The sequence below is a fragment of the Peromyscus leucopus genome, chromosome 2, assembly GCF_004664715.2.
Source record: "Peromyscus leucopus breed LL Stock chromosome 2, UCI_PerLeu_2.1, whole genome shotgun sequence".
NCBI lineage: Eukaryota > Metazoa > Chordata > Mammalia > Rodentia > Cricetidae > Peromyscus > Peromyscus leucopus.
This window is the reverse complement of record NC_051064.1, coordinates 135,283,509-135,295,508: the sequence shown is the minus strand read 5'-3', so window position 1 is coordinate 135,295,508 and position 12,000 is coordinate 135,283,509. Positions and strand designations below refer to the sequence as shown.

Sequence of the window (12,000 nt, the reverse complement as noted above, 5' to 3'; positions counted from 1 at the left end):
TGACTGGCCTTAGAATACTTATTTTTATTTTATTACTATTATTTTCCAGACAGGATTTCTCTGTTGCAGAATATTTGTTTGCAAAGATGTGTGCCTGTTTTACCTTGCCTACCTAAGGCACCTGATTGGTCTAATAAAAAGCTGAACAGCCAATAGCAAGGGAGGAGGTATAGGCAGGAATTCTAGGCAGGGAGAGTGAGTAGGGGGAGGAATTTAGGCTCAGGAAAGAAAGAGATGCAGGGAGACGCCAGAGGCCAGACAGACAGACAGACAGACATGGAAGAAAGTAGGACACACAGAGTGAAAGAGAGGTAAAAGCCGGAGGCACACGTAGATGAATGGAAACAGGTTAAATTAAAAGAGCTAGCGAGACAAGCCCGAGCCAAGGCCAAGCTTTCATAATTTATAGTAAGTCTCCATGTCACTATTTGGGGGCTGGTTGACAGACCAAAGGAAATTCCTTCCAATTACATTCTGTCGCAAGCTTTCTCGCCAGACTGGTGTGGTAGCTCAGCAATTAAAGGCACTTGACACACACCTGGTGACCAGAGTGCAGTCCCTGGAATCCACCCCAAGGTGGAAGGACAGAATGGACTCCACAAAGTTGTCCTCTGATATCCATATATACATCATCACCCAAACACAGATACATACATTTTTTAAAGGCTGGCCAGGTGTGGTGGTGCACACCTTTAATAACAGCACTCAGGAGGAAGAGGCAGGTGGATCTCTGTGAGTTCAAGGCCAACTTGGTCTACAGAGTAAATTTAAGGCAGGCTAGAGCTACAAAGCGAGACTCTGCCTCAAAAACAACAAAAGCACAGAAGAATGTGGAATAATTCTTCCTATATTGCATTGATGATATTTAAACTTTTTAAAGTTTAAAATATAAGTAACTGTGTTCATCATTCACACAGAAGATGGCACACTGTAAAACACTGGTCTCCTAGTTAGCTTCAGCTGTCAATTTGACAGCTCAGCTATTTGGGGACGTCTCATCTGAAGGTTGGCCTCCATCAGACTGGCCTGTGAGCATGTCTGGGGGGAGGGGGGTTCTGGATTGCTAATTGGCAAAGGAGGGTTCATCTCAATGTGGGCAGTGCTGTTCCTAGGCAGGCCCTCAGAAAGGCAGCTGAACCATGACCGGGAGCGAGTCAGTAGGTAGTCTTCCCCGTGGTTCCTTCCCCTAGTCCCTGCCCGGATTTCCCCCAGTGATGAATTTGTGACCCTAACCCTGCAAATTTAAGCTAAACCAACCCTTTCCTCCTCTAAGGTGTTTTTGATCTTTTGGTCAGTGTTTTGTTTATTAATCACAGCAACAGGAAAATAGCTAGAACAGGTATGTCCCTTGGAGTTCCTGACATTTAATGACTGCAGTGAACAGAAAGGCTACTCTGACGGAGACATCTCTTCCTATTCCATCCTTCTGTCACACTGGTAGCCAGCTGTCTACAGAGCTTCCCATGCCCCGCTGCTTTCCAGGGCAGGAAACAAGTCTTGAGTGACGTCAACATCCCCAGCAAACTGGTGGACACCAGTACCAGAATGGCACTCGGGACAAACTCTCCGGAGGTAGTTACACCAAGGGCAGGGGCGGGTTTTCTACAAAGACACCATTTGGTCAAATGTAGCAGATGTCGGCTTTTTCTCCCGTGAAAGCGGAGTCAGTAGTAAAACCTTTACTTGTGGAGTGTGGTTCAGATTATATAGAAAGTTGTCCAGTTCCCAAATATTAGTCCCATAAACAGAAGACTGAGAAAATCACTGGAGCGCAGTAACAGATTCTAATCGTGCCTTACACCGCAATGAGCGCAGAATCAACCTTATTAGCAAACAGTAGGTGCAGAATAATAAAAGAATGGGCGTTTCTGGCAGATGCTTACTGAATCTGTGTAACTAACGGGCCGGCCAATTGGTCCTGGTCTCCGAGTGACTGTCAGCCTGATGGTAGAGCTCAGGCCGACTGCTGCCGGGACATGATTGACAGCTGTTGGGGGGGATTTGACAGGCTTCGGGCCCGAAGCGCCCACGGTCCAGTGGACTGCATTCAATCCTGGTCCTTGGCGACTTGCCTCGTGTCGCTGCACCCTCCGACCCTAGTTCAGGCCTGCAAGGCGGGGCGCCGCAGCCAGGTCGGCCGCGCCCTCTCTCCCTCACCCAGCAGGGCAACCCCGATCCTCACCGCCGGGAACAATGAGGTTCCGGCTTCTTTAAGGGAGATACCACCGCGCCGGTGGGGCAGGGGACGGCGTCCTCCCCGATGCTCGCACTCAGTCCCGCGTCGCCGCCTGGGCCACTGCGCCGCCCGCAAACACGGCTAGGTAACTCGGACAGAAGGTGCAACCTCCCAGCACCGGCCGCATCACCCCGCGGGCCCGCCGCCCAGACCCGCCAGCCGCAAGGAAGATGCGCCGGGCATCCGGCCGCAGCGAACCGCGCACTCTAGCCCGTCGGCGCTCGGTAGGTCGGCAGGGGACAGGGAGGGCAGCCCGCGGCCGGGCACCGTGCACTGCCGGCCCGGGACAGTGGCCACAGCTTCCCCCGAAGTCCCGGGACTTGCGCCCGCTGCGGCAGAGGCCGACCGTCCCCTGCCGCCACCCCTGCGGCCCAGGGCAGCAGTGGTCCGCCCTGCAGCGCGCACACCGCCGGCCGGCGAGGCTCCGCTCTGCGCAGCGCCGGGGCCGGGGCGCCGGAGCCCAGCAGCCGCGCGGCGCGCGCAAGGGGAGAGGCGCTCGCCCAGCAGGCGGCGCCGGGCGGCGCACGCGCGCTACGGAAAGCCGGAGGGGGCGGGGCCCGGCGTGAGGGGGTGTGTCCGCGCACCACGGGGGCGCGCGCCGGCTCCTGACTGGAGGCCGCGGCAGCCGAGGCGCGAGCTGCCCGATAATGGCGGCTTGCAGAGCTCCTGAGAGGGAGAAGCGGCGGCGGCTGCCCTGAGGTAAACCTGGCCCTTCGCCGTGGCACGGGTGCCCTGCAGTCAGAAGCGAGCTCCCTGCATGCGCCTCTGTCCCCTGCGGGCCTGTCACAGACCTCTCAGCGGAGTCATCCCCGGGAAGGCCCGGCGCTGCCCCGGCCAGCGGCCGGGACTGCGGCCTCCGTTCCCGCCCGGGCCACTCCCGGCTCCCGGCCCCTGGTCTGCAGCCTCCGGGAGTGGAAGCGGCTGTGGAGCGCGCTGGAGGGCCGCGGGAGGGTCCCTCGGGGTGCAGGGCGCCGCCGCCGCCGCCGGGAGCGATCTTGCTGCTGCCGGGGCAGTGAGCGCGGCCTGAGCGTCCGCGCCGGCTGCACCGCTGGCCTCGCCGGTCCCTTCCCGGGCACCAGCAGGTGCACGTCCAGGCCGGCGGTGCCCAGCGCCGGGCGCCGTAGCGGCCAGGAGGGGCCCTCATGAGGCGCACGGGCTGGCGAAGGATGCTGCCCGGGGGCGTCTGTCCCTCCAGGATCCCAGGGATGGGATGCACCCCTTCCTGCCTCCCTTACCCGGGAGGGGGCCCCTCTCCCGGGGGGACTGCTGCCCGGGACGGAGCCCCTCGGAAGCGCCTAGAAACTGGCGATCCGCGCAGAGCAGGGCAGCGGGTCCGCCGGCGGCGGCGGCCGCAGGAAATCTGACATTAGGAAATCGAGTAAGAACTTGAAGGCTCGGCGAGCATTGGAAGGAAGTAGCGCTCAGGGCAGCCCCCAGAAGCGGTCGTTTTCTTTTTAAATCTGGCCCGTGGACGTCAAGCAGTTGTTCCGGGAGTCCCAGCTTCCAGAGTCAGTCGCTTTTTGTTTCTCTGATTGTGCGACGTGAAAGTACAATCTCGGGTGACACGGTTCCTGCCGGCGATGACAGTCTGGCGAGTGAGCCTTTGAGGAGTGAGGGAGCACACGGCAGGCAGGCTCTCCATTCCAAAGAACATGCTCTCCAGGGCCGGTGCTCCAGCTTGCCTCTAAATGGTTTATTAAGGTGGAACTCCAAAGAACTCTTGTCAGAGAATTCCCTATGATGTATAAGATGCTCCCGCCCCCCTTTGGCAAAAATGACCTAGAATTAAATAGCTATGTCAAATGATAATATAAGGGTAGTTCTATTCTAAACAACTTACTTCATTTTAAGGATCAGTGCTCCTACAAAAAATTGGTGGGTTTTTTTTGTGAAAAATAAATAACCAAACATGCGGGAGCATGCCTATAACCCCAGTATTTGGAAAGTGGAGGCAAGAGGATCAACCTCTGCTACATAGTGAGAGTTCAAGGCTAGCCTGAGCTATTGGAGACACTGTCTCAAATGAAACAAAGGTGATCTTGTTCACTTTTAGTCCATAAGCATAAGTCAGGTGTTTGTATTTCTGTGAGGGATTTTTGCATTTCACTGTTTTGATTATCTTTCATATGTGTGTCAACCTTAAGGAGATGTAGATACATTTCTTTTTTTATGATCAGTAAATTAAAATGTTGAATTTTGGGTTTATTTGTTTATTTATTGTTTTTTGAGACAGGGTTTCTCTGTGTGGCTCTGTCTCTCCTGGAACTCCCTCTGTAGACCACATTGGCCTTGAACTCAGGGATCTGCCTGCCTCTGCCTCCTGAGTGCTTGGATTAAAGGCTTGAGCCACTAGTGCCCGGCGTCGGGTTTATTTTTAACAATAACATGCTCCAGCAGTTCCTATAAGAAGCAGTCTAGTTTAGTGGTTTAAATCATGGCTGTCTGAGCCAAAGAGCTGCCTGGCCACTGGCTGTTTACTTGCCTTCTCTGTGTTTTAATTCCTCACTTCTAGAATGACCATTACAACACCTATCCCTTCCTACACAGATTATGGTTAAGGATTAAATGAACTTAATATAAAGTAGCCAGGTGTCACACACCTGTAATTCCATCGTTCCAGAGACAGAAGCAGCCAGGGCTGTTGAGATGGTTCAGTGGGTAAAGTTGTTATTAGTTATGAGTTCAATTCCTGGACCCACATGGTAGAAAGAGAGAACTGACTCCCACATAGTGTCCTCTGACCTCCACAAAGCCACACCCATGCATACAAAATATGCAATACAACTTTTAAAAAGTGAAAGCCATCTTGAGCTATATAATAGCAAGCTCCGGTCTTTTAAAAAAGGACTGGATGTAGGGCATGGTGGCCCAAGTCTTTAATCCTAGCACTGGGGAAGTGGAGGTAGGCTTATCTCTGTGAGCTGGAGGCCAGTCAGGGTTACACAGTGAGACCTTGTCCAAAGAGAGGGTGGGTGGATGGAGCCTGGAGAGCAGAACCCATGTAAAACCAGATGTCCTATGGGGAGATGGGAGGCCGAAACAGAACAGTCTCCAGAAGTCCACAGGCAGGTAGCCAGCAGTGACAGGAGAACCAAAGTTATCTCCAGACAGGTGTGTCATGGCATGGGCATGCCTGCACTCACACACCAAGATTAAATTAAAAAAAAAAAAAAAAAAGTCAGGAATGACGGCGCTGTAACCATGGCTTCTAAAGCCAGCCTGGCCTACATATCAAGCTCTCGGCCAGGGGAATTTAGCAAGACCCTGTCTCAAAGACAACACAAACTTTAAAAACAATTTTAAAGTACTTGAAATAGTTCCTGATATATGGTAAGTGCTATCTGTTACCTTTATTATTATTGGTAGATTTGTCCAGGGTATAGCTACATACCTTTCAAGTACCACAGCCAGTGAAACAGTTAGTTAAATCCTGCATAAGAATACAAGCCAATAGGTACACCTCATTTCAACAGAGTACTTTGTTGATTTTTCCAGAAACCTCGACCTTGAAGATGGTGAGTAGCCAGCCAAAGTACGATCTAATACGGGAGGTAGGCCGAGGTAGTTACGGTGTTGTGTATGAAGCGGTCATCAGAAAGACCTCTGCAAGAGTAGCAGTGAAGAAAATTCGATGCCACGCACCTGAAAATGTTGAACTAGCCCTTCGAGAGTTCTGGGCACTAAGCAGTATCAAGAGCCAGCACCCAAATGTGATTCACTTGGAAGAGTGCATTCTGCAAAAAGATGGGATGGTGCAAAAGATGTCCCACGGCTCTAATTCTTCCCTTTATTTACAGGTATGTGTCACTGGATAGGAAATGGACGTAATATTGGTCAGCAAGAGGAAATGAAAAGTGTCAGGTGAACTTCTCCCTTAAAATGCAAGTGTTTTATGGCTAGGTACAGATAGATCTCTTCAGAGGATAGAGGAGGTATTTGCTTTAAGCTTGTGCTGCACATACCTAAAAATAACATAAGCCACCTGTTAGGCCTGGTATTTGCCAGTCTGTGTAGGAATGGAACGAGATGGGAACTAGAGAGTTTTTGAGACTAGCATCAAAGTTCAGTTCCTGGAAACCAAGTCTTTTGAAAATAAACACAGAAGACAAGGAAAGACACCACAGTCAGTAACAACTCCACCCATAGGTCACCAGACTTTTCTTTTTAGAAGGCACAGGTCTAAACATGAGAAGCCTCAGATGAGTATATTGGCACACGCCGATAATCCTAGGACTTGGAAGGAGGCGGAGGCTGGAGGCTCAGGAGTTTAAGACAGACTCACCTGGGTACCAAGTTCGAGACATGCCTAGACTGAATCATGAGTTCCAGGACAGAAGTTGTCCTGTAACCTCCACACTTGCAGTATCGTACACACACGTAAGCACTAAACCACATAAAATAATAAGTGTAATTTAACAATTCAGAGATAATAACAGTAAAAGTGTTTTGTGTTGTTGAAAAGGCTCAGAGGGTAGAGGAGCTTGTTGCCAAGTCTGACGACCTGAGTTCAATTCCCAAGTCCCACATGGTAGAAAAAGGGAGCGGACTCCTAAAAGTTACTGTCTTACCTCCATGAGTTTGCTGTAGCACCCACACATACACAAAATACATAACTTAAAAGTTTTTTAAAAAAGTCTTTATTATTGTCTACCTTTCTAAAAGTATTTAAGATACCATGATTAAAAAAAAGAAATATTGGGGCTGGAGAGATGGCTCACAGGTTAAGAGCACTGACTGCTCTTCCAGAGGTCCTGAGTTCAATTCCCAGCAACCACATGGTGGCTCACAACCATCTGTAATGAGATCTGGTGCCCTCTTCTGTATACATAATAAATAAATCAATCTTTAAAAAAAAAAAAAAAAAGGCCGGGCGGTGGTGGCGCACACCTTTAATCCCAGCACTCGGGAGGCAGAGCCAGGCAGATTTCTGTGAGTTCGAGGTAAGCCTGGGCTACCAAGTGAGTCCCAGGAAAGGCGCAAAGCTACACAGAGAAACCCTGTCTCGGAAAACCAAAAAAAATAAAAAATAAAAGAAAAAGAAATATTGGAGCCAGGCAGGGGTGGAACATGCCTTTAATCCCAGCACTTGGGAAGCAGAGGCAGGCAGATGTACAAAATGAGTGCCAGGACTGTTACACTGCACAGAGAAACCCTATCTCGAAAAAGATTGGAAACTTTCCTCTTTTTTTTTTTTTTTTTTTTTTTGCCAGTGCTAGAGATTGAGCCTAGGGTTTGGGGCGTACTACAGAAACTACATCCCATCCTAACCGTTGTCAACTTTGCACTGAGTTTTAGAGATAAAGGTATCCAATCCCTGTGGATGGAAAAGTGAAGATGTTAGCACATTTGACTTAGTACAAAGTCCATCTAGCAACTGAAACAAGAATTAGGTATTGTTTAGTGCTACGAGCTCTTAAGATAGGAAGTACCAGATTTGACTAAGCCCTTCCCATATTGAAATTGCCTTTCTTAGTAAATCTCATTCGCTCTTTAAAACCGTATAGACCTCTATTTGATTTATGTCACTTTCTGTTATCAGAATGACTTGAAATAAATAATCCATCTTTCCTAGTAGCTATGTGGGCACTGTCAAAGAAGAGGAGATGCTGAAACAGGATTTGGCCATAACTCAGAAATAGAGACCTGTGTTGAAATAAAATAGTCTTTTCTGTGGAGTTATAAGTTAGCCAGATTTTTCTTTATTTATTCATTTATTTTTGAGACAGTCTCACTGGGTAGCTCTGGCTAGCCTAGAACCCAATATGTAAACCAGGCTGGCCTCACACTTACAGAGATCCACCTGTTTCTACCTCTGAGTGCTGAGATTAAAGACATGTACTACTTCACCCAGCATAGTTGACCATATATTTATCAATAGAATTGTATCTAAAGAATACAGTACAATATAGTCAATACACAAATCTATAATGTAACCAGAAAATTCCTATGCATGGTCTTTATTATCTGTATATATTCTCATTTTTTCCATATGTTTTTCTAGATATATTCTTCTTTGTTCTCAGTTGGAACCATTAAATCAGTTCCTGATAGCTAAAATTCTTATCCAAGAGAAAATGTAAAACAGTTACAAGGGCTCAATTTCAAGCATAAGGACTATGCAGGCTCCAGTCTGTATATTTCAGACTAGTGGAACTATATAATAGGGAATCTGATTTATCTTGTGGCTTAAGAATTATGAACTGACTGGGTGTGGTGCACATAATCCTGACACATATGAGACTGAAGAAGGATTATCATGAGTTAAAGGCCAGCCTGGGCTACATATAGAGTTCAAGGTCAGCCTGAGGTACAGAGTGAGACCCTATCTAGGGAGTTAAAAAAAAAGCTATTTAAAACTTAGAGAGTCCAACAATCATTATCTAAATAAGTGGGTGAGAGCTATACGTTTCCCTTCTTGCTGGCCAGTATTATATGGACCTCCATGCCTGCCTTATAAACCACTCTTTGAGTACTGGGATTCTGCATTACAAAAGCTATTTATTAAGTTTGCATTTTAGGGAAAGATAGAAAACTTAAGTCACTTAGAAACAGTACACATGGGGACTGGAGAGATAGTTCAGTGGTTAGAGCACTGGCTGCTCTTCCAGAGGACCTGGGTTCAATTCGTAGCATCCACATGACAGCTCACAACTGTCTGTTAACTCCTATTCCAGGGCATCCTCACCCACACATACATGCACATAAAATAAAAACAAACCTTAAAAAAAAAGCAAAGAAACAGTACACATGTGTCTCGTTCTCTTTGCACACCATGCTAAAAGGAGACTCCTGCAGACCTTTGCCACAGGAGACGGAATGAAGGGCTGTTCTTGGCTTTTGCCAGAATAACCAGAAGTAGTAATAGTAATTAACTTAAATATAAACTTATCAGTTACTCATTCTTTACCAGCTCAACTCTGATCTTCCCCTTTTCGACCCACCAATCTAAAAAGACACCATAAAACAAATTATTTGAAAGCAATAGTCCTATATTTTAGTCTTTTCATGAAGTGATGCGCTAGAAGGTGGTAGAACTGACCTGTGTAGAAAATGTAGGCCAGTTGGGCACTTTCCAAAATACAGCTACTTAAAAACGTCACTTCTTGGCTCAGAAATTTAGTTTGTATTCATTTGGAACAAAGGTGGCATCCTGAAGTACTGGAAACCATTTTTTAAATGCATGTCTAAAAGCGCTGATGAAATACAATATTTCTGAGGTTTCCAGTTAAAGCTGGAGGCTGGAGCTGGACTCACCTCAGTGCAGAGCAGAGCATCCTAATCCTTCCACTCATGACCTCTCCCCAGGGAAACATGTGCATGACCCTAGGTATGTAGGTGTGTAAAACAGACCTACAAATAAGCATGTACTGGTCATGAATCCTAAATAAATTCATTTTAAAGCATTCCTTTGGTATACATATAATTTCACCTTTTATTAAAGTAAGAAGCAAATTTACACACAAAGTGAATGTGCCTGCTATTTATACATAAAGAGTTAAAGCTTGGGCTAGCAAGATGGCTCAGTGGGTAGAGACACTTGGCTGCAGGCCTGTCAACCTGCCTTTCATCCTCAGGGTTACCCTCTGACACGTGTGTGTGTGTGTGTGTGTGTGTGTGTGTGTGTGTGTGTGTGTGTGTGTGCGCGCGTGCTTGCTTATACTCAAGAGCAGTCAGTACTCTTAACTGCTGAGCCATCTCTCCAGCCTTTTTTTTGTGTGTGGTTTTTCAAGACAGAGTTTTTCTGTGTAACTGAGGTTGTCCTCAAACTCACAGAGATTCTGCCTTTCTCTGTCTCCTGAGTGCTGGATTAAAGGGGTGCGCCACCACCCCTTTTAAAATATACATACATATATATATATATATGATGTATAGCCAAGTGTGGTGGCGCACGCCTTCAATCCCAGCACTAGGGAGGCAGAGGCAGGCAGATCTCAGAATCTGAGGTCAGCCTGGTCTACAGAGCAAGTTCCAGGACAGCCAGGGCTACACAGAGAAACCCTGTCTCGAAAAACAAAAACAAAAGATTTATTAATCTTTAATTGTGTTTGGGCAGGGGTAATATATGTGTCAGTGCAGGTGCCTCAGAGGCCAGAAAAGTATTGAATCCCCAGGAGCTATTGTTGCAGGCAGTGTGAGCCACTGATGTGGGTGCTGAGGACCTGAGCTCCGGCCCTCTGAGGGCAGTAAGCTCATAGCCACGGAGCTGTATTTCCTGCCCCTTTAACCTTCCAATAGTCAAATTCTGTAACAACTTCCCCTCCTTCTGCCTCTTCACAGCTTGTAGAGACTTCATTAAAAGGAGAAATTGCCTTTGATCCCAGAAGCGCCTATTATTTGTGGTTTGTGATGGATTTTTGTGACGGAGGAGACATGAATGAGTATCTGTTATCCAGGAAGCCCAATCGAAAGACTAACACCAGCTTTATGCTTCAGCTCAGCAGTGCTCTGGCTTTCTTGCACAAAAACCAGATCATCCACCGAGACCTGAAGCCTGATAACATCCTGATTTCTCAAAGCAGGTTGGATACCAGTGACTTGGAACCTACACTGAAAGTGGCTGATTTTGGTCTAAGTAAAGTGTGTTCAGCATCTGGGCAGAACCCAGAAGAACCTGTCAGCGTAAACAAGTGTTTCCTCTCGACAGCATGTGGAACGGATTTCTACATGGCTCCCGAAGTATGGGAAGGACACTATACAGCCAAAGCTGACATTTTTGCTCTGGGAATTATCATCTGGGCGATGCTAGAGAGGATCACCTTCATAGACACAGAGACAAAGAAGGAGCTCCTAGGGAGCTATGTAAAACAGGGGACCGAAATCGTGCCTGTTGGGGAAGCACTTCTGGAAAATCCCAAGATGGAACTTCTCATCCCTGTGAAGAAAAAGTCTATGAACGGGCGAATGAAACAACTGATTAAGGAAATGCTGGCTGCAAACCCTCAGGATCGTCCGGATGCGTTTGAACTAGAACTCAGATTAGTCCAAATTGCATTTAAAGACAGCAGCTGGGAAACGTGACCTCCTGCTTGCAAGCATCTTCGATGACATGCTGCTTCTGATTCAACAGTGATTCAACATTATGTGGCCGAAAAGAAGACGAAAGTTATTCTCCACTCTCAAGGGTTTAGGTTTTATTGTGGGGTAATTTTTTTCTCTCGTTTTTCTTACTCCATGCAGGCCATTTTATTGTATGTTTTGAATGTGTATTACCAATGTGGGTGTAAAAAAAATTTTTTTTAATGATCATTGGTAAAAGTTTGGCAGAAAAAATTCTCTTAAGAGCCAAGCAGAGAAGAAAGTCCAATTTTCTGGAAATATGTCTTTAAGTATTTTAGACATTCCTTGTCAGTATTAGGCATTTCCATGGAAGAAGAGGTTTGCATGCTGGTAATGCGACCTTTGAAGCTTTGTAAAGGAAACATATATGTATATATTTATGTATATGTAAGTATGTGAATGTGTGCATTTTGCATTCCACATGAAGAAAATGCCACTTCTGTTTAAATTATTTGATAGAGGTTTGGGTTTTTGAGGTTTGCTGGTGAAATTGCTGACGAAAACTACACAAAACCACCTTCTTCTTCCCTGCCCCTCCTGCTACGGGAAATGTGCTAAGGGTATTCGTTTTGTTTTTTGTTTTTTGTTTTTTCTTATCCCAGTATACATCTGTTTTTAAAGGCATCATTTTGAAGGGTCTAAAATGGCTGATTAAACATAATTGAAGCTAAGCTGTACAAGCTGGTGGAGTACGTCTGAGCTCTCCA

At 47.0% G+C, this 12,000-nt stretch overlaps 2 protein-coding genes across 2 annotated transcripts in view; one reads left to right on the top strand and one right to left on the bottom strand.

The window, feature by feature from the left end:
- The window catches only part of LOC114705939 (aurora kinase A and ninein interacting protein), a 36,014-nt gene that overhangs the window by 8,650 nt on the left and 15,364 nt on the right, over nt 1-12,000 (bottom strand).
- LOC114697259 (serine/threonine-protein kinase PDIK1L) lies at nt 2,827-11,994 on the top strand. Its single transcript, XM_028875477.2, has 3 exons — nt 2,827-2,935; nt 5,732-6,033; nt 10,514-11,994. Exons 2-3 carry the CDS (start codon nt 5,749-5,751, stop codon nt 11,252-11,254), a joined length of 1,026 nt encoding a protein of 341 aa, XP_028731310.1. The 5' UTR covers nt 2,827-2,935; nt 5,732-5,748; the 3' UTR covers nt 11,255-11,994.

Excerpts from the sequence above, each read along its gene's own strand:
- LOC114697259 (XM_028875477.2), top strand. The coding sequence starts at position 5,749 with ATGGTGAGTAGCCAGCCAAAGTACGATCTAATACGGGAGGTAGGCCGA. Across the intron at positions 6,034-10,513 it reads ATTCTTCCCTTTATTTACAG|CTTGTAGAGACTTCATTAAA; the intron begins GTATGTGTCACT and ends GCCTCTTCACAG.